Consider the following 21705-nt stretch of genomic DNA (forward strand, 5'->3'; position numbering starts at 1 on the left):
AACAGATAAGAATTTATATATATATTTACCCTTTTCATAACTTTTGAGTGCTGTGTAATTCTCTGTTTTGTCATACACCACACACACACACACTAAAGCACCATAGGTTGTGGAAAATGTCTCTTTTATATGTGCTCACAGACTTCAAAAGGCTCATGTTTAATAGCTGGACCTTACCTGGTGTTTCAGTTGTAGGGGCCCTATATGGTAAATATACAGTACAGACCAAAAGTTTGGACACACAGTTGTGTCCAAACTTTTGGTCTGTACTGTACATCTTCTGTGTGTGACTTTTTTCTATCTGTGTGTTCTAATGTATCATATAATATGTTTGAGGTTTATCTTCTTGTCAGACCTTACGTCTTCCCTGAGGATCACCCAAAATTCACCCTTATTCTCGTTCCATGTAAAGACCGTTGTGCTGTCACTGAAATGAGGCGATCTAAGGACAGCTATACCTGTAAACAACACCAAACATCACGTGTTCTAAATTATGATCGTCATTAGGGCTGAGTATGGATCTATGGCAAGAATTACCCCTGGTGCCACTCAAAATCATATTATGCCCTGCCATCTTTTTTACCTGGATGGATGAGCTTATTCACTCTCTGTTCAGACGCCTAAATAGGATGCCTCAGCAATTCTTTTTGCAATCTTCAACTACGGGAGAGTCGAGAGAGCTAGCGAGTGAAAGAAGGGTCGATGCGTTATTGTGATAATGCAATTTGCAAAGAGGTGTGTGCAAAAAAGGTGCGGATGTGTTTGTGGGCTAGTGAAAAAGTGCTCACGTCAACTTTCCAACAGAGGCGAGAACATTCATCACTCAGTAATCGAATGGATGCAGTTGCAGTCAGATGAGACAGAGAGATGCTTAGATGTTGACAATAAAATTCAAGTAACTTGAAGAGAGTTTTTATTTATATATAATATTTACTCGAACTTTACTTTAACTGTGCTTTAATTTGTGTGCACCTCCCTCTACAGAGATCGACCAAGGCAGTTGCGGGGATCCTGGAATTCCGGCCTACGGCAAACGGGAAGGGACAGGTTTTCGTCACGGGGACAGGTTGTACTTTGAGTGTCTGCCTGCCTTTGAACTCGTGGGAAAGAAGAACATCACCTGTCAGAAGAACAATCAGTGGTCCGCCAAGAAACCCAGCTGTGTCTGTAAGTTATTTTTATTTGACGAATTTGTGAATTTGTAAACTACTGATGTGGGTGAATAAATACCGGGCAGATAAGTACAGGGGAAAGCTGCATAATAAAGAATGAGATTATCCTCACAGTTTGTCTTGCAGAGACTGTGGATTTAGAAACAATGGGGAGGGATTTTTAGTTAATTAACTCAATAAACAACAAACACAGAAACTGAGAGGTAAATGATAAGGGGCGCAGGAAGAGAGAGCTGACCGTGTAGATAATGTTCCCTGTTTTATTTTTTTAAACAACAATAATATGGGCAAAAACTGTGATAAATATCAGTGAGCTGAACAATTCTTTTTTTTTTTCTTTTTTTTTTGGTGAAAATTTAATTTGGCTTAATACAAGGAGTATTTAGATAACATTTAACTAACAAATTGTCAAGTTCATTGAATTAATTTTTAAATATAAATAATATATATTGTTGACATTTTATGAGACAACTTCAAAGTGGAAATTATATGGTTTAAAATAATTGCTGATCTATCATTAATTACATAAAATAATAAGTTATGCAATTTCAATAAAATGGTAATAAAATTTGTAAGTGGTGGAAATGCTTTTTAGCCACTGTGGTTTAAAAATTAGCTTTAAAAAACATACCAGTAATCTTCTTGATCTCCAGCAGGTGTAGATGCCGTGTGGACATGCCAGTGCTCTGTTCAGACTGTCTCACTCAGGACGCTGACATACAACATGATATTGAGCTGTTGCCATTAAAGGGCATTGACTGGAGTTTGCTGGGATCAAGTAATAATCTTCCCATTTGGTAGACAGGGAGGATTCCACTTATTGTTGGGTTACATAAAGCCTTTCCCATAAGTGTACACAATCCATACTAGCTCTGTCTAAAATGCCTTAGCCGGCAAGATGAAAAATTGCTATATATTTTTTTTTTCTGTTTGTGTTTTTTATACTTGGAAGATGTATTAGATTAATGTTGCTGCTCTCAAGTGTGTATGTGAGCGAGAAATCATGAGGCTTAAAATTAATTTTCCTCTCTAAATTATTAGGTGACTTTAGTATGTTTTTTCTTTACCAGATGCATTTCTACAAATTCATAAAAATTTTCCATTTGATATTGTCATATAATCAAAGAAGGTTATTCGAACACATCCAATATATTTCTCCCATCTCCTTGGATATTGTGTTTCATGTCTTCCTCATGTCTTCTTTCGTTTGTGTCTCTTTTTACTTCTTCCAGTTTCCTGCTTCTTCAACTTTACTACTCCATCCGGAGTCCTGCTGTCTCCCAACTACCCTCAGGAATATGGGAACAACATGCACTGTGTGTGGCTCATCATCACCAACCCCGAGAGCAGAATCAACCTGGCCTTCAACGACCTTAGCATGGAGAAACAGTTTGACTTCCTTTCCATTAAGGACGGCGGAAAGGTTCTACTCAATTACGTCTTAATTTCCTCGCTTTCTTTTAATAGCTCTTGGCCTCACTTCTCGTGTTGATCTGTAGATGTGTGAATGTCTTTAGGAAAATCACACTGTGCAATTATAACTACAAGCCTGCTGTTTTGACTGAATGTTTAAACTTGTGCAATATTTTCTTTCCCCTCCTCTCTGCAAAGTGAAAATCTTTGGTCTCATCAGAAAATCTTTTCTTTTCCAGGCTGAATCTCCCATTCTGGGAACCTTCTCTGGAGACGCTCTGCCTCCCCCCATAACAACGAGCGGTCACGTGGCCCGACTTGAATTCCTGACAGACCATACATACACGGACAGAGGCTTCAATATCACTTTTACAAGTAAGTCTTTCCTAACAGAAGAGAAAAATAAGTCTTAACGTTTGTCACGGATGGTGTACATTTGTGTGTCTATATTTGCGCCTAAGTCTGTAATTGGTATTATAAATCATCCCACATACCGCCGTGCCGTTTCTTGGAGACTGAACAATCTGTTTCCGCATCAAAAACACGCTCTTTGTAAAGTCCCACAATATAACAAAAACACACCTAAGGAAACACAAAACATTAAAAAAAAATACTAAATGAAGTATAATGTCCTTATCTGACACATTGTGGCAGTGCTTGTAATAATTCATTTTTGTTAACTGCCAACTTTGGAGGTAATTCAGCATGCTTTTTATAGTCAGACACAGTAAACACAGGGTGCATGCTGGTAAACCCATTTCATGGATATACTTCACCGTGAGGATTTTGGCAGCAGAATTATCATGTTTGTTGTCTGTGCACTATTGTGCAGTGAGCCTGAATTTTGAATTTGCCAATATCTCAAATAAATATCAATCTAGCAGACAACACTACTTTGTAAACTACTGATTCTTGGCTGTATTCAAGGTAGCGCTTGTTTAACACGGCACCTTATAAACCCCTTAGACCTCGGAAACATTTTGGAGTGTCACAAGCACAGATGATGTATGCATGTATCCCTCACCAAAACAAAGAATTAGAGCAGTGTAGTTGTAGGGAAAAAAAATACAGGTTTCAAAATTTTGTACAAAAAAAAGATAAAAGCAGTATGCTTTAGTATTAATCCTGACCACCATCTCAGAAATGAATTCAGGCCAAGACGATTCCATGTTATAAACATTCAAGACAATTTGAAAAGCCGCACTTTCACAGAGGGAGCGAATGTAGGTATTTAGGGACTGGCATGGTGTGATTTATTTTCTGGTGTTGCTTGGGACTCTGGCAGGTTTATTTTAGATGAGCTGCAGCTGTCTGATTGATTTATTTACAGAGACCTGTATGGACAGAGACTTGTGTCACATTTTTCTAACCTACTGAAAATAAAACATGCATAGGCTTTTTTTGTGCTGTTTTGATAGAAAATCATTTGTTTTGGCAATATTTTAGGGTGTACTACTATGATTTAAAATTAAGATTTTATGTGTTTTTTTTAATGTGTTTTAAGCTCAATCTTCCAAGACAAGCTATTAGATGTTTCAGAGCATGTGAGACTGGATGATGGAGGTTAACCTGCAATGGAATAATTTAGATCAGTGCACATCCATGTGTCAGAATCTGTGGCCAGACTAGAAAATTAAATTTCAGAGACACTCTACTTTCATTATAATGGAGCTTGAGCTATTTTGGAAGGAAAAGTGGAACAATTTTTCTCTCTAGCTGTGAAAAGCTGGCAAAAGTAAAAAAAAACAAAAACCTTGCAGCCGTAATTGCAGCAAAAGGTGGTTCCATATAGTAATAATCCTGGAGCTGGATACAAATACATGCCAAAATTTTTAGATTTTCATGTGAAATCTTGACATAATATGAAAATTTTTTTTGCTCAACTCTTTTTAAGACACTGCAGTGTGAAAGAATGCTTTTGAACTCTGACTCCCACATGCTCTGTGATTTGACCAAATCCAGGTATTCCTGTAAAGACATAATGATGACAACACATGGTGGCTAATGAATGATTTATCGAGTCATAAAAATAAAGAGTCAGTGTAGCATCGTGGAAAAAATGTCAGGAGATGTTAATTGAAGATGACACTCTATTCCTGTGAACAGTGTCATCTGACTGCAAGAGAGTTTTTAGGAGGTCATTGGGCTGAGCACACAACTTCCATCATTCTTGTTAATTAAGGACATGTCAAACTGTATTGAGGCAATTTCTGGCACCTTAATAAATAAGATATTTGAGATTGATGAAGAGGAGTTGGCACTCTGTTTGGGTCCATTGGCTAGCAAAGAGGGATTCATCAACACCTACATGTGTCACCAATTGCTGTGTATACAAGACTGAGTGAGAGAGATAGCAGGACAGGTAATGCATTTGTTTACGTTCCTTCTTTCCGGGGCTATGAGTCTTCCTCAAGGGCCGCGCACTGCCGTGGTCTTTCTATCTTGTCCCCACTTGAATTTTATTGAAAAGCCTGATTTATAGGGTTCTAAAGGTGTGACAACAATGTCCCCTTTTGTTTACTTTACAAATATCTCAGTAGATGTCATCTGGTGCAAGTAATCTGCATGGCCATGTGGTTGTGCATCCCCTAGAATCACTGCATCACAGCAAATCTTTATGACTAAGTACAAATTAATTCACTCTCAACTTAAGCTCACATTGCAAAGTGCCTATAGTTAATTGAAAAGAGAAAAGGTTTTGCCAAGCATCTTTCATCAATATCTTGTGATCTCCCACAGAAAAATGAGATCATCGAACATGTCGCAAATAAATAATCATAATCGAAAAAGATAAATAGGTGAAGGTGTCTGTTTTTGCCTGTTTTTATTTTAGGTTTGTTTTTTTTTATTAGTCGGTGGGGAAGATCTTTAAATGCATCTCTACAAAAAATTTAGATATAGGAATATTACTGCAGTCATCTAGTTTTTTGCACGATAGAGTAAAGTAAACATAAATTAAGGTATCCATTGTACAATATATTATAAATAATGATGAACAAGTTTGTTGTGAATAACAAGAAATGACTGTTTCATGCGTTATCTTGGACCCTATATTTTTCAGGCGAGTTATTAATAAAATGAATAAAAACAAAACCATCTGGAAACAGTCACACCAAATTTAAGTTCTTCAATCAAGACCTCCATGTGTATGGACAAAACCATTCATCTGAATACTTTTTTAATCATTTTTTAAGTAAATTATGTCAATGCTGTGAGCTAAAATGCTTTATTCAGTGAACGGCAATAACACTCTCCTCACACCTTTGTTGACCCTCCAAATTAACCACCTCCTTGTTTGCATTTTCCAAAGCTTTTCGCCACAACGAATGCCCAGATCCAGGGGTGCCAGTTAACGGAAAGCGTTTTGGTGAGAGTCTTCAGCTGGGCAGCTCCATCTCATTCCTTTGTGAAGAGGGCTTTGTTAAGACCCACGGCTCTCAGACCATATCCTGCATTCTGAAGGATGGGAACGTCGTTTGGGACAACGCCGTCCCCCGATGTGAAGGTAAGTGAGGCGAAACCAGGGTCGGATTACATGCTATTCGATCACAGAGTGGAAAAAATATTCTGGCAACGTAAATCAGCAATTTGGTGGGAGTTTAAATGCCAATACAAAATAGCTGTTGCTATAATAATCATCTTTGGTTTAACCTTTTGAAAGGTGGCCTTTATTCTGAAGGGAATTTTTTTCACACTCCCAAAAGACTTGGTATAAAACCGACACTAAACAGTTCGTAGACGCTGGTTACTGCATTAAAATGACAGACATGTTGGAAATTCCCTGCATCACACTTTCCTTTCTCAGTACTCAATGAATGTTTGGGGTATTGTGTCTTGTTTTTTGTGTGTCAGAACCTGAAAAGTTTGGGAATCACTTTTAATTGTTGGAAAATCCATTCCAGAATTGGTAAGTCTATGTGTAGCAGACGTTGGAACACAATTGATGAACTTTGTCCAGAAAAACAACAGAGCCGTTAATTGACCCTTTACCACACTACATACATGTAAACTACTGTTTTATGAGCTAATCAGCAGGAGCCATCAAATTGAACTCCTCCTGGCACAAAACGATCTTTTGTCCCGTAATCTGGACATCTTTTGATGCAGCTTAACAAACAAAATGGTAAATTAGTCTGCTGACTAAAATGTTAAAGTCTCTATAACATCTCTTAAATGTTTAATAGCTTTAGTCATTTGTTGATCAAAATAAAGTGTACAACTGTACATCTAAAGTCATGTGATATTGAAACTTTGCTTCATCCAGAGGCTTTTTTCTCCTCCCAAACGTCTGAATCAGCGGACATGCTGTGCTTACATGCAGATTGCTGAGCTTTCAATTTACCCCTCTGTGGCTTCATAATCAATAAACTATTTCCAGCAAACCAGAAAAGACCAGCATAGCTGGCAAAGATTAGATAAAGCTTAGCATTTACCAAGGTTTCTTGGACATCTGCAACAAATCAATGTGATTGCAGACATGACAGAACTTCTAAGAGAGCTAATCAAGTTCACTATCTGTAATATTCAAAAAGAAAATCAAGTATTAAAGCAAGCCCTCTCCTCTGCATTTCTCAGCAGCTTGATATTCCTTTGAGACCGTCTATCTCACCCCTGCTTTTGTAGCGTAATGCGTTTCATAGATGTCCTTCAGTATGTTGAGCCGACTGATTAAATCGTTCCACTTTAGAGAGGGATCAGGGAGCTGGCACTGCAACAGGAACTCCACCATTTCTGCGAGTTCCAGTTAAGGACAGGCGGTGCCGGCGATGCCTGGTAAAGTGAGCTGTAACAAAGATGAGAAATATGAAGAGGCTTGTGTGCTTAAGTGTTTTTTTATTTTTATTTTCTGCAAGTCACGGAAGATGTTGTGTGCTCTGGTTTTATTCCTGATAAAGATCAACGTGCATGAAACATTTTACAAGGCATTTAAACCAAGAGAGCAGTTTGCGTGAACGCGCATGCTTTTAAACACAGACACGTGGAGAGTGGCAAGCATGTTCGCAAGAGACATGGTTAACCTTGAAATGAGCCATCACAGGTTTACATCAAATATAGAGTGGCAGTAAAGGAAATGGGCGGAGCCCCGGCTAATGCGAGAAATCATCAATAGACCTCGTCATTCATCACCTAGGACGGACATGCATAATTCAGCCTCTGTCTTTTTTTTCCTCTCTCGCTCTTCATTTCTTGCTCTCCCGCTGATAGCTCCATGTGGAGGAGATCTGAAGGCTCCCAGTGGGATCATTCTCTCCCCTGGCTGGCCAGAACTGTACAAGGAGGCCCTTAACTGTGAATGGATCATTGAGGCTCCTCCAGGCTATCCCATCAAGATCATCTTCGACAAGTGAGTCACCGAGATAGCAACCGCTTTATTCCCCGACGTTTTATCCACTCTAAACAGTCCGGGATGTTTTTGTTTTTAGCCTCTCGGTTTCGGCAGCTTGCCTTGTGTTTGTCTCTTTATCTACTCTTTCCTTTTATTGCTTTTAGTGGTCTTTAAGTGACAAGTCTAGCACATGCATACAAACACTGATTATAAACAAATATCTCATATTTAGCAGATTCTTTTTTCCCTCACAAAAACAGACCTGATCACTAGGAAGGTCTTGTTATTCTACACTGTCTGGTACCAAAACGTATGGACCAAAACCATTTTGGATCCTGTGGTTGTTGGTTGTGCTCTCTCTGGATTAAGCTTACTTTCTAAATATTTAAATTTCAACACTGGTCCAAATCTGGCATCTAGATGAGGCCGAAGGCCTAGAAAGTAGGATGTACAATTTCCTGTTATTAAGTTAGCTTAAAGAGGAAATTGCACTTTATTGCCTCAGCTTTTGTTACCCTACCTTGTGTTAATTTGTCACTGTTAAAGGTAATGAGCACTCTAATTTCATAGGAAAGCTTAATTTGATTAACTTAATTGCTTTTTGTGCCTCGGCAATTAAAAGCACCTTTCTTTGCACTCAAAACCAGACTAAATAAATAAACTACGCCTAAAGAGGTAGTTTAGGTTCTAAATAACTGTCACGTTATTTAAACTGAGTTTCCAGTCTTAAAGAGTATGTATGTCATCACAGTTACTTCAGCTGGACTGCACACACTGATCAGGCAGGACATACAATAAATCTTTTCAGGTGAAAAAAAAAACATATTCTCATCCTGACTGAAGGTTCTTTAGCTTGAATAAATATATTTTTTTGTGAAAAACATTAAATTTCCAAGGAATTACTATAAAATTTGCTTAGAATGCAAAATCCTATAATGCTATGATACCATAAATACCTAATAAGCAAACGTACACGTTATGTTTTCAATGAGCGAATAAGCAACAAGTAGTTGTCATTAAAAATTTGGCAAAGACAAACAGACTGTAAAGTGTTCTAAACAACACAGTGCATTGCAGTTGTTAGTAATCTGCATTGTTTGGAACACACTTTAGCATACTTCTGTATGCTAAAGCTGTTTATACTGGTCTTTCAAAAATGCTTTGACCATAAATTTGACCTCACAACCCTAACCATCTGCACTCAGTAATATAAACTCCACTCCTCCATACATGGCGGCCACAGAGCTGGAAGAGGAGGCAATTTGTTCTGAAATAAAAGGACACACAGAGAGACAGTTGTAGGATGAAATGCTGCATTAAATGTTTTAAGTAAAACTCATCCTTGCAAACCCATCTTATCCAAGCTCCTGCTGCGATAGAATCCTATTCATAACGAATGTTCCATAAATGTTTGTTGCTCTTTAATTTTTATGTAGCATCAATAAAATATCACAAACCATTTCATTTAGATGACACGGCTCTGAAACTAGGCTATTTATTCATGGCTTTGAAGATGAAGTGGCTGCGGCAACAAAAACAGAAATTGCACACGCTCTCACGTGCACGCACACAAAAAAAGAGTTTAACGGAAAGTAAATTGCACACATCCATCTTAAGTGCGTTTTAGAAAAATGTTGTTCTTTTTTATTATGACCTGAAGACAAGCCTTTTTGTTTCAGGACTTTAACTGAAACTGTGTACTTGAGTCATACTGCTTTTTTAAATTTTTTATTTTTTTTACCACAAACATGACAGAAGGGAGACAAACACCTGATGATCGCTGCTAAGCATTACGGATGCTTTGTGAAGCTGTGAGCCTCATCCTTTTCAAAACACCTGAAATATATTACATTATAAATACAAAGAAATGAGTATTGATAATGTAGTGGACTGAGTCATCATTTCAACGGGAATATTATCAAAAACATAGCCACATTTTCTCTCTGCTGTTGGCCTGATTCTTTTACACCGACAATCTTTTGTCTTCCTTTGATTTCCTGTAGGTTTCGAACTGAGGTCAATTATGATGTTCTCGAGGTGCGGGATGGCCGATTTCCCTCCTCACCTCTAATTGGAAGTTACCAGGGTACCCAGGTTCCGCAGTTCCTCATCAGCACCTCAAACTTCCTTTACCTGCTCTTTACCACCGACAAGAGTCACTCTGACATCGGCTTCCGCATACGTTATGAGAGTAAGGGCCAACGCATGTGATGCTACAAAGTCCAATGTACATCCAGATAAAACAGGATGTGATTCATTTTACTTTTTGTTCCTTTCATAGCCTGAGTGAATCAAATACCTACATGAAGCCCAAATCAAAGGCAGCGGCCTTCTTTGCATTTTTAATGTTACTTAGTCTTGGGTGCAAGAATAATTCTCTGTTCCCTTTGTCACTTAAAAACCCCTTCTTAACAAAACACCTCTAATTTAGATGTGAATGGTTTTTGAAGATTCTGTCAGAAATTTCTACTGTGACACACGCACACACACGCGCCTGCACACCCCCACACACTGCCAAAGTCTAACTAAAGAGTGTGTTACAGGCTGCACCCCGTTCCTGCAATTACACCTTTTACCCTTACACCAGCCTTTCGCTAATCATGTAATTTAGTCCTCTGGGCAATCTTACTTTCGTTCCTCCGTGTATGGCACACAAGGTAACCTTTTAAACCTTCACTTTGGGTAAATCTCTGTTCAGCTTCAATTATTTACTATGAGCCTTGCCATAGCAGAGAGTATAGAAAGAGGAGGGGGAGAAATAGCTTTGAGAGAATTTACTGGTTCACGTCTGCTGAGGGGAATAATGGGTATATATGTGAATAATTTATTTGGAAGGATTTTAGCGTCTCGTGACATATCTTAAGCAAAATTCTTTAAGCCTCATTAGAGCATTTGCAATTGCCTATTTAAATTTAAATTATGGTGCTTTTGTTTTGATCACTCGCCCGTTTTTGATCGTCTGATCAGTCGTCTCTCTCCTTTTCCAGCCCTGCAGTTGCAGTCAGACCACTGCGTGGATCCCGGCATCCCTGTGAACGGGCAGCGGCACGGCAACGACTTCTACGTGGGAGGTTTGGTGACATTTAGCTGCGACGCCGGCTATACGCTAAGCGACGCCGAGCCTTTAGAGTGCGAGCCTAATTTCCAGTGGAGTCGCCCCCTGCCTAGCTGTGATGGTACGCTCCTTAATATTGACCTAGAAACGAAGAGTCGCCTGGCAGATTTCTTCCCCCCCCAAGTCACAAATGGTGAAGGGGGGGATTATAGCAGAATTTATTGTACTGAGCTTTTATGAATGAAACATGATTTCAGCGTTTGCTTCTTATTGCATCAGATTTATTTTATTAAATATTACCAAGTCATTAGAAAATCTATAAAAGATAAGAAGGTTTCTTTGAATGACTCCTGTTTTACACTTGGAAGGACTAATCTATTGAGAAATGTTTTAGATGCTGCAGCAATAACATGTCCCTCCCCAGCCGCTATCCCCTTTAAGAATTGTATATTTCTCGCGTATATACACTGTTTTTTTTGTGTTTTTTCGCCTCTTGAGAACGATATTGATGTTTGTGCTTTCTATTAATGTTGTAAATACCACTCTCTTTGCTTTTATTCAGTCTTGAAGAGAATGTCCTTTTTAAATGCATTTTGCATGAGGGCAAATAACAGCAGTTTGGGAGTGTTTTCAGGAAACTCATCTTCATGTCCACCTCCCCGATTCCCCCTGCCTCTGTTGTCAGCGTTGTGCGGCGGTTATATTCAGGGCAACACCGGAACCATCCTTTCTCCCGGCTTTCCTGACTTCTACCCACACAACTTGAACTGCACGTGGACAATCGAGACCTCCCACGGAAAAGGTTAGCAGAGGAAATCCATGTCAAAACATGCAGGAGTCACATTGAACTTCCTTTACGGTGTCATTTACCCCCACCGAGTGGCCTTTTTATTTTGCCGAACAAGCTGTCTTTGTAAGAGTAGAGTGCTGAGAGGTTGGCCTGAGGCTCCGGTGCCATGGGATGACTCTCCAGTCATGTCCCCTTTGGCCAAGCTCTCACATCAATTTGACACAGCCTCATTTGCAGATGCTCACTCTGTGCAGATGTGTTTGATAAATAACAGGCAAAGAAGATATAGGAGCATTTCATTCCAGAATACATTTTTGAAAAACTGGTTTCAAGGAGCACATCACTTTTCTTTAACCCAGAGAAAATGAAGAAAACATATTTATCTAATGGGTTTTTTTCTTCTTCTTTAAATCAGGTGTACAGTTCAGCTTCCACACCTTTCACCTCGAGAGTCCACATGACCATTTGCTGGTGACCGAGAACGGCAGTTTCTCTCAGCCGCTCTGGAGACTGACCGGGTCCACCTTGCCTCCTCCTTTAAGCGCGGGCCTGTTCGGGAACTACACCGCGCAGATCCGCTTTCTCTCTGACTTCTCTGTTTCGTACGAGGGATTTAACATCACATTCTCAGGTGAGAATAATGTAAATTTTATCTCTTAACCAGAGGGAGGGAAACTGGGACACTATGTGCTGAGCCACGCTTATTATGTAGAAAAGAGTCACACAGAGAAGGGAGATTAAAGAACTTGAACTAAAATGTTGCTTATACCAAGACAACTTATTTAATGTTAACAGATAAGCCTGGGAAGAATATAGAGTGTCTCGCTGTTACTGAGGTTGAATCTTTTTCAACCAATAAGATGGAGGATATTACCCAGCTATTTATTTTGCACCATATCCTGACAAACGCCCCTTCTCCCCAAAAAAAAACAGAAGTGTGGATTTATTTGGCACAATTTAAAAATTTCCAATGTTTTGCACTGAAGAAAAATGAGCAATTTCTGTCAGTATTAGGATTGATAACATCAAAAAGGACACAAGAATCAAGCTGACAAGGTAGAATTACGTCAAGAAAATTATAAACAAGTCATTGTTGACAATCTGTCGTACATTTTGAGGCATTCAAGTGATGTTGGAATTGCTCAAGGATTTGCAAAGCTGAGATAACTAGTAACAATGGCAGCGACGATCAGGAACACTGTAGTTTTTGCGTGTTCCAGTTAAAATTTTTACATCTGCTTGATTTATTTTCATATTTGTGACTTAAAAATTTAGTAAATATAATATTCTGCTTGCATTACCCTAAATAGTTACATGATTTGTCAGCGTAGGTGCCCTGGATTCACTCTGAACTGAAGACTATTCCAGCATATCCAAACAACTTCTGTCTTTCTGCTTTATTCTTTCCTTCTCATTCTGGTGTTGGCTGATAATGGTGGCTGGTGTAGGGATGGGTTTTAGAAGAGATAATTTAGTTGCATTTAAGCAGGAAATGGTGTTGTGACTTAAAAGCCATGTTAGTACCCTGATCACATGGTTTTGATAAGAACTTGGCTCAAAATGATATTTAGAGATCTTTAATGATCTGTTCTTCTTCCTAAGTTGCTTACATGTAGCTTATTGTTGACAAGTTTTCCTGAAGTCTGTCTTGTGTTTCTCACGGGGCTGAAAAGTTTTGCTGCAGCTATACAGAATACAGTACTTTTGAAGGAAAAAAAAAATGTTAGTAAAACATGAGAATAAAGATGACAAACAGCACTGGGAGTGTCATCTCCTTTATAGTCTTGCAGTAAAATTTGCTGACAGTACATCTGCGTCTCTCTTTCAGAGTATGATTTGGAGCCCTGTGAGGATCCTGGAATCCCTCCATACAGCACCAGAAAAGGTCTCCAGTATGGAGTGGGTGATGCCCTCATCTTTTCCTGTTTCCCCGGTTACCGGTTAGAGGGTCCGGCGAGGGTGGTGTGCTTAGGGGGCAGAAGGCGGGTGTGGAGCTCCCCTCTGCCAAGGTGTGTTGGTAGGTGGTCACATGCTTTATTTTTTTTTTTGCTTTCATCACAACTCCCAGTCCCTTTGTCATCCCAGCAAGCTAGCCCTCCCACGTAGTCCTGCAAATTAGGAAATTTACCAAACTATCAATTATGTCAGGAAATGAGGCATTTTCTTTTAGTATTCTCCTCATTTACAGCGCACTCTACGCCCACGTTTTGTCTCTGCGTTGGATGGCTTCCCAGACACAGCCTGTGTGACTTTGTCCAAATTATATAGGGCAGCAGTTTTAATGGGGGATGGCATCAAAACGCTGAAATGTGTTAATTATTGATGTGGCTTGTGTTTTTTTTTTTTTTTTTAATACATTGGAAAATGATAAGCTGAAATGTAGGTCATTTTGTTTGTCTTTATGACACAACAAACATTTAGTGCTACGTTTATTTGTCAAAATGAAATTGAATTTGATTCCAATGACCATAATTAGCAGTGAATCACATGTCATGGCCACCATTGACCTCCTTGTGTTTGTCCTTCCCTGTAGTTACTGAACTTTTTTCATTGCTTATTAGCAACATGAGGAAGCTATAAAATACTTTATTGGGGCATCTGTACTTTCTCTTAATTGCAGGTTATTTACCCACTTAGTATACAAATTTTTATATTTTACCTTGCAGACAAAACCTCATGTTCATAGCTTCTTTTTGTGCTGTTGTTTAGTTGTCTTGTTTTTAGATTTCTTGCTGCTTTTTGCCTCTAGATGAATCCAAGTCTCTGATGACTGACAGTAAAGAGACATTTTGATATTTTCATACTTCTGTCACTGTCTGCCCTATTTTTGAAACTTCCCACTTTCCTATCAACGCCGCCTAATCCTTTTACCTTATTATAGCTTGCTGAATTCCCTGAGTTTAAAGCCGGGGTGCATTTGTGGGCCTTTTCGGATTCCTGCAGTAATTTTGCTATAGAAAATGTTGTCCTTTTTTGACTCTTCCCCCGATGTGAGCCATGAATAGCAATTTTCAGATAGAGCTGAAATTACAGTTAATCATATTCAGATTGCAGGGTGATTATGATGATATGCCACTCAACATTCAGGTACACTCAGTGACCATATTCCTCTCACCGTCAACTCGCCCGTCTCCCCCCCAACCCCCGTGCATGACAACGTGACTAAATCACCCCGAGAGTTTCAAGCATATAGCGATTGACATGTCCTCTGCTCTCTCCAACGCCACTTCCCCGCCGTCTCTGCCTGGATCGCTGCTCCCTCTCCTTTTTTCTAGCTGAATGCGGCTCATCCGTGACTGGCATGCAAGGGGTGCTCCTCTCTCCCAACTACCCTGGTTACTACGGCAACAACCACGAATGCATCTACTCTATCCAGACGCAGCCTGGCAAAGGCATTCAGCTGAGAGCACGGGACTTTCGACTGGAGGATGACGACGTTCTCAAAGTGAGGGGGTGGTGGGAGTAGCATCTTCCACAACTTCAGACACAGCCTTGTTTGCATATCTGAGTTTGCACACCTGATGCTTCCTCCTACTCATGTGCTGTTTTTTTTTGTTTGTTTTTTTTCCCCTTTCCTCTAGGTTTTTGATGGCAGCAGTAATAAGGCTCGTCTCCTGGGGGTGTTTACAGGAAACGAGCTACTTGACGTGACCTTGAACTCCACTTCCAGCTCCATGTGGCTGGAGTTCATCAGCAATGCTGAAAACACCAGTAAAGGCTTTGAACTGCACTTCACTAGTAAGGAGCAACCTGCCTGAAACAAAGATTTGGATTTTTAGTTTTTCCTTTCCTGCTTTTTCCCCACATGCATTGCTTTACGAAAGTACAAATATTACTTGAACTTTTTCACATTTTTTGTTAGAACCACTAACCGATAAGGGTTAGTGGTTACTCTGTAGTCGTTGCATCACAAAAAGCAATTTTCACTCTCAGTCCAGCTAAGTAAACCTACTTAGAGCCGCAAATGTCACAGGACCTTTCGAAAAAGTACAACTTACTATTTTTGAAATAGTAAATTTGTCATTTTTGAAGAACTAAAATTTTACTTCTACTTTCCCGTTTTTAAATAGAGCAAAACTTTTGAATGTGTATGGATATATTTGTTCATAATGTGGAAAAATATGCTTTAAAGAAAAAGCAGATGATAAATGCATCTAAAAATGTATCACTGGTACCTTTAGTTCAATTCTGTTGTGTAAATTAATGAATAAATGAATTTATCCCATGAAAATCTGCATATGTAATTATATTTACATTTAAAATCATTAGTAGGAATTTTTGGCTCTGGAGCCTCAGGTTGTTGACCCATTGAATAGCCCAATAGAGTTATAACCAACACTGCATGACACATTGATCTCATCATTTTGACAGTGAAACGTGCTGATGGCAGGATTAAGGAAATCATTTATATTTTAGGTTATTTGTGTGTTAAAATGTCGAAGCCTAATTGAGAATCTGTGGCAAGACTTGAACATTGATGATCCTCTACAGTATTCATTCAAACCCATTGAGCTCGAGTACTGTCACATAAATAAATAAGCAAAAATGTTGTAAGGTGACAATATGACACAATTCAAGGGGTATAAATGCTTTTCCAAAGCACTGTAAATTGTATAATTCATTTCCCTTTATTGGCTTGTTCATTCTTGTCCCGTCTTCTTTGTTGTTCATTTAAGGTTTTGAGCTGGTTAAATGCGAGGATCCAGGCGTTCCCCAGTTTGGCTACAAGCGGGAGGACAAAGGGCATTTTGCAGGGAGCACCGTGTCGTACAGCTGCGACCCAGGCTACACCCTAAAAGGCCCGGAGATCCTCACCTGCCTCAGGGGGGAGAGGAGGGCGTGGGACAGCCCACTTCCACTCTGTGTTGGTGAGTTGTGGTCACTTTGGTTTTTATAAAAATGTATTTTTTGTCTGCTTGAAGGAGTATTTACATTTGCGTACATTTATTCAGTATAAATTGTTTAATTAGGGGAAATCCTCTTTGAATGTACATCCGCATCTCTTGAAATCAGGATGCTGTAATTGACTGCAGTAGCACTGAAACCTTGAATAAATATAGTCCATCAAATGTTAACAAGCCAGAAATTAAATTGTGCTTTTGTTCCAAGGTAACAAGTTTCTAAAACTCTTTGTCAATCAGTAGATGTGGTAAAATGTTGAAGGTACAAGAATTTACGATATAATTTACAAGAAATAATTATTACATTTCCTTACATCGGTGCTATTTATGTTTTACAAGAATAACATACTATGTTGCATTATGTTGTATTGTAAATTTTTTATAGTATTTAGTTTTTTTTTTTACATTTAGATTTGCTGGTAGTCCAAGCAAGCTTTTGCTTTTTTAACTGACCCAGTTCCCCGTCTTAAAATGAATATTGCAGATTTATTTTTTTTTAAGTCTTTGTTTGCCATTTCGAATTATTCCTGACCATAGAAAGATAATAACGCCGCTGTTATTTTGAGGGTCATAGATTCCTTCAAACTCCATTTGAACAAGAGGACAATAGATACATTTGCAGTCTTATTTACTTCTATAGTGTTCAGCTAGTGATATGATAATGCTAGCACAGCCAAAGGAACATGTTGGCAGTCGTTCAGAAACCAGCCAGACGAGAGGAATAAAAAACAGCTAGACAGGTGTTCCTTGACACATCGACCAGTGTGATTAGAATAGTATTGCTCAGCTCCCTTTTCAACCTATACTGACAGGTAATTTCATGTCTGGGTGTAAACAACATTCAGCAAACTGTGTATCCCTGAAAACATTTCTCCTTGGCATGACTTCAGTGGAGGTGATATTTTAACAGCTAGGGTGAATTCTAGGGCAGATTAGAGACTATTTTTATCAGTGGGATTTTTTTTCTTTTTTAGCAGCAGCAGCCAGGACACAAACACAAAAAAATAAACAACTGTAAGGCAAGGTGAGGATAGCGACTAAGACAAATAGAGATAGGAGTTGGAAATAGAAATGTCAAAGTTTTGACACCTGAAATATGTGATTAATAAAGTTTATTATTGATTAATGAGAGCATAATATGCGCCTCCACAGGTATTAATACCCAATGAACTACGCCTTACCTTCAAATTACAGTATTTGGAAATTGTAGCTGATAAACCAACACAAATTTAAACATGATTGTAAAGTGGAAGCATAAATGTAGACTGCTTTAAAAATGTTTACTACAATTTGAAGTGTGGCATATCTTCACATTAAGTCCCCCACAGGTCAATAATTCGCAGAACTACCTTTAGCTGCAGTTACTACTGTTATTCTTTTGCAGTACGTCTCTTCCAGTTTAGTTCATTTTCCCACTTTGCTCAATCTCAAACAATGAGATTAAGCAATGTGGAAAGGAACAGGAGATCTAGTTTGGTCTCCTGTTGTAGTTCTGGACATATTTTTGGCTTGTTGTGCCTCTGGAAAGTAAACATCTGTGACCTTAAGTCTGTGTTGAAATCGGCGCTTTTATGTCTTTCTTACTTTCTGTAAAGCAATGCAAATAATTTGTGCTTTGTAAAGTACAAATAATGACATTTCTAAATGTTGCACAATATTCTAGATGTAGTGATGACCCAGACTGGGCACGGCTGTGCACTGGGAAGGGAACAAACCACTTCAAGGGGAAATTATGAAAAATCACATCCGCTGATTCTAGAAAGCTGACCAGAGAGATTTAATCTGCTATGGTATCAAAAGGGAAAACTAAAGACAAGTGAAGTTCTAAGTCAAGTTTATTTTTATAGCACATTTCAGCAACAAGTCAGTTTAAAGTTATTTACACCATTAAAATGTGATACAGTAACCAACTGAAACAAGCAATAAATATTACATTTTGTCAAACAGTAGACTTGCACCAGTAAACTTGAGGAATCTGAAAGGTTGATACAGTGACAACAAATAAAAGTATTTTAAACTCTCTGCACACTCTGTTCTCTGAGATACAGGGAGCCAGTGTAAGAATTGTTGAATTGGGGTAATTTGTTGTATTTTCTCCCTTTTAGTAATCAATGCGACTAAAGATAAGCGCATGGATGAGTTTCTCTAGACAGTAGTTTGTTCATCCTTGTTCTTCAGGTGGTAGAAGACCAACTTTGTAATTGTCTTGATGGGTTTTTGAAGGTTCACATGTAAGTCCATCACCACACCCAGATTTCAGGCCTGATTAATAGCTTCTAGCTGTAATACCTGAAGCAGTGGGCCGGCTCTTGATCATTCTTCTAAAGACAGTAACTTCAGTTTTGTTTCTGTTCATCTGGAGAAACTTGTGGTGCATCCACCCACTGAAGCAGTGGTTTTTTTCTACATTAGCTCCTTTGATACATCCTAAGTTCCCCATTAATCTTCCCAAAAAAATTTATCAGTGCCAGATATGAATTACCCAAATTGTGGTTTTCCTTAAAACCTTGTTAAAAAAAAAAAAAAGAAAAAAAAAAAGAGCTGAAAAGACATCAATTAAAAGTGTTTCAGCTGCTCTAAGAGGAGCTGAACCTAAGCAGGGGGTAGTTTAGATTAACATTTCTTCAACTGTTTTAAATGAACATATGAGAGAAGGTCAGCTTTTGCTTGGTACTCTGAAAATTCCTTGTCTATCGCTGCTGTTCAGATAGCATATTCCGATTTTAAGCTTGGGACAAAATAAACACGCTGTCCCCTCTGTCCTTTAGCTTTCGAACGCAACAGAACGAGGCCAGGCTTGTAACAGCGGTTTGCTTTCTTTGTGCTGGAATCACACAGTGTTTATTGAACTGATTGCTTGGCACCCCATCACTCAAACCGCAGAAAAGCATATAGAGAGCATCACATTTGTATTGCAGACTGCTGTCAATAAGAAAAAAATGGATTGTGTGTAATTTCTTCCAAGTGGGAGCTGTAGTTCTCATTTTAATTGATATTTCTGCAACATTTATTCATCTCTTTTTAACTCGTTGATTTTTTTTCTCCCCTCCTCTCGTTGTTTTTCTGCCTTCTGTTCTGCTTTTAGCGGAGTGTGGGGGCACCATCAAGGAGGAGCCTTCCGGTCGTATTCTGTCTCCAGGATACCCAGCTCCATATGAGCACAACTTGCATTGCGTTTGGACCATCGAAGCTGCTCCAGGAAGCACCATCAGGTCTGAACAATAACCTTGGTTTTCTCTTTGTTGACTTTTGTTTTCTGATTACATTGTTCCCCTTTTTAATTATACTGCTTCTCCATATATCTTTAGCTTTGTTTAGTCTCCCCGTCCCTTTTTTGCAGCGGTGTTCATCACTCTCACACACTGCTGTGTAATTAATCTTCAACGAGTTTCTGTTGGCCAATGTCCAAGTCAGAAACGAGTGAGAGGAACTATCACCTCCAGGTTTCATACCATGTAAAAGAACGTCATCTGGGTCCCAGTTTATACATTCCATAATGAGTTTGTGGTTGAAAATCTTCCATTTCAGAAAAATGGTACTATATAGTTCTACTGTATTATTTGTCTAAAAAAGGGAAAGCTTTAGAGCAAATACATAAATAATATTACCATTACTACAGCTGTTGGTTTAAGAGCTGCTGTGGCACTTCAGAATACTACACATAAAATGGGATACTGGTTATTACCATGACATACCATGAGCTTTCATAAACTGCTGCAGTACTCTCATAAAACAACAGGAGGTGCTACTTACTACAACCAGGAATGAAAGCAGATGAAAGCCCTATGAAACTTCAATAAAAGTAACATCCATATTGTTTTTGAGCAGACTGGAATCTATTGATGGAAACGTAAAACTTGAATGCATTACAAGTGCATCTAATTATAGCTGCTCTACAGGAATACGCATTCCCCCAATTTTTTTTTTTTTTTTTGGACATCCTTAGTACCAGTTAGTGCCACATAAATAGTTGTAAGATTCTTTCTTTTACCTGAATGTTCTCTCACCTGTGAGATGGTGGAAACATAGTTTTGTGCTCAACAGTGATCCCAATTATTGAATTTTTCCTTAAACTTTGTTAAATAATATTTCAGTGTGATTAAACTGTCTTTTCCTTTGTCCTCTTTTATTTACTTTTGTTTTGGGTGTATTTTGAGCCTGTAAGACTGTGACGAGAAAGAAAAAATTTACTGACTCTTCTACTCGAATACTCTGCATTGAGAGGACAAAGTCACTTCCGTCTTCTCAACTCCTTTAAATGAGTTAAAATGCAATACAAACTCAAAGGTTTTTTGTGATGATGCTTTGCTGGTTGTATGTTCTCTTTTGTACTATGACTTAAGCTCTCCACTTTTAAGAGGACTCTGGAAGCCTTTCTTCTTTCAAAGGAGACAAGACTTTCCCTCGACAGTCCTTACAAAAAAGCTTTTTCAGCCTTTTCTTTTTTTCTTACTGAGGTCTCGTAGGCATTAACATTGTACATCCCAACTGAGTCTTGTAGAATGTGATATGGTCCAGGTAACACAAAGTTGTCAACACCTGAGTTTATTACACGATCATTTGAAACAGAGCATACTTACTTTTTACCATAAATATGCAATACTGTAAGACTTTGTTTTTAGCAAAAGCAATGTGCCACTGTTGCACATTCCTATAATAATGATGATGTGGATGAAGACTTTGAGGCCTTCTCGTGTTTATTGGCCACTTAAATCAGCAGCTATTAGTCCAGAAGTTGATGTGTATTTAGACTGATGTTTGATAATGTGATTAATAATGTAATAGTTTTAAAAGTCCATGCAAGTCCATGCTGTGTTTTTCTCCTTCAATAAATTAGTGCAGATTTTTTAAAGGAGAATAACATCAAATATCTCAATGCATGCAAATTGAGAACCTACAGTATGGTCCCATAAGCTAGACTGATTTTTCTTGAAGAGACCGTTCTTTCTTTATTTTAGTACATTATGGTCATGTTTTGTATTTTCCGTGTTGCATGTTATTTGGTCATTTGTGATTGTATACCCGTACGTCAGATTCTAAAAAAAATA

The 21705-nt window shown here is 38.6% G+C and overlaps 1 protein-coding gene across 1 annotated transcript in view; it reads left to right on the plus strand.

Annotated features, from left to right (window-relative positions):
• The window catches only part of csmd2 (CUB and Sushi multiple domains 2), a 248851-nt gene that overhangs the window by 141854 nt on the left and 85292 nt on the right, over positions 1 to 21705 (plus strand). Inside the window, exons 13-26 of the mRNA XM_044138720.1 lie at positions 985 to 1167; positions 2405 to 2595; positions 2825 to 2960; positions 5896 to 6090; positions 7791 to 7929; positions 9915 to 10102; positions 10899 to 11087; positions 11652 to 11768; positions 12172 to 12387; positions 13585 to 13773; positions 15032 to 15201; positions 15338 to 15494; positions 16433 to 16624; positions 19743 to 19869. Of these exons, the coding sequence (XP_043994655.1) occupies positions 985 to 1167; positions 2405 to 2595; positions 2825 to 2960; positions 5896 to 6090; positions 7791 to 7929; positions 9915 to 10102; positions 10899 to 11087; positions 11652 to 11768; positions 12172 to 12387; positions 13585 to 13773; positions 15032 to 15201; positions 15338 to 15494; positions 16433 to 16624; positions 19743 to 19869 (2389 nt within the window). The remainder of the gene's footprint in view (positions 1 to 984; positions 1168 to 2404; positions 2596 to 2824; positions 2961 to 5895; positions 6091 to 7790; positions 7930 to 9914; positions 10103 to 10898; positions 11088 to 11651; positions 11769 to 12171; positions 12388 to 13584; positions 13774 to 15031; positions 15202 to 15337; positions 15495 to 16432; positions 16625 to 19742; positions 19870 to 21705) is intronic.

The sequence above is a fragment of the Gambusia affinis genome, linkage group LG14 (genome assembly GCF_019740435.1).
Source record: "Gambusia affinis linkage group LG14, SWU_Gaff_1.0, whole genome shotgun sequence".
NCBI classification, from domain to species: Eukaryota; Metazoa; Chordata; class Actinopteri; order Cyprinodontiformes; family Poeciliidae; genus Gambusia; species Gambusia affinis.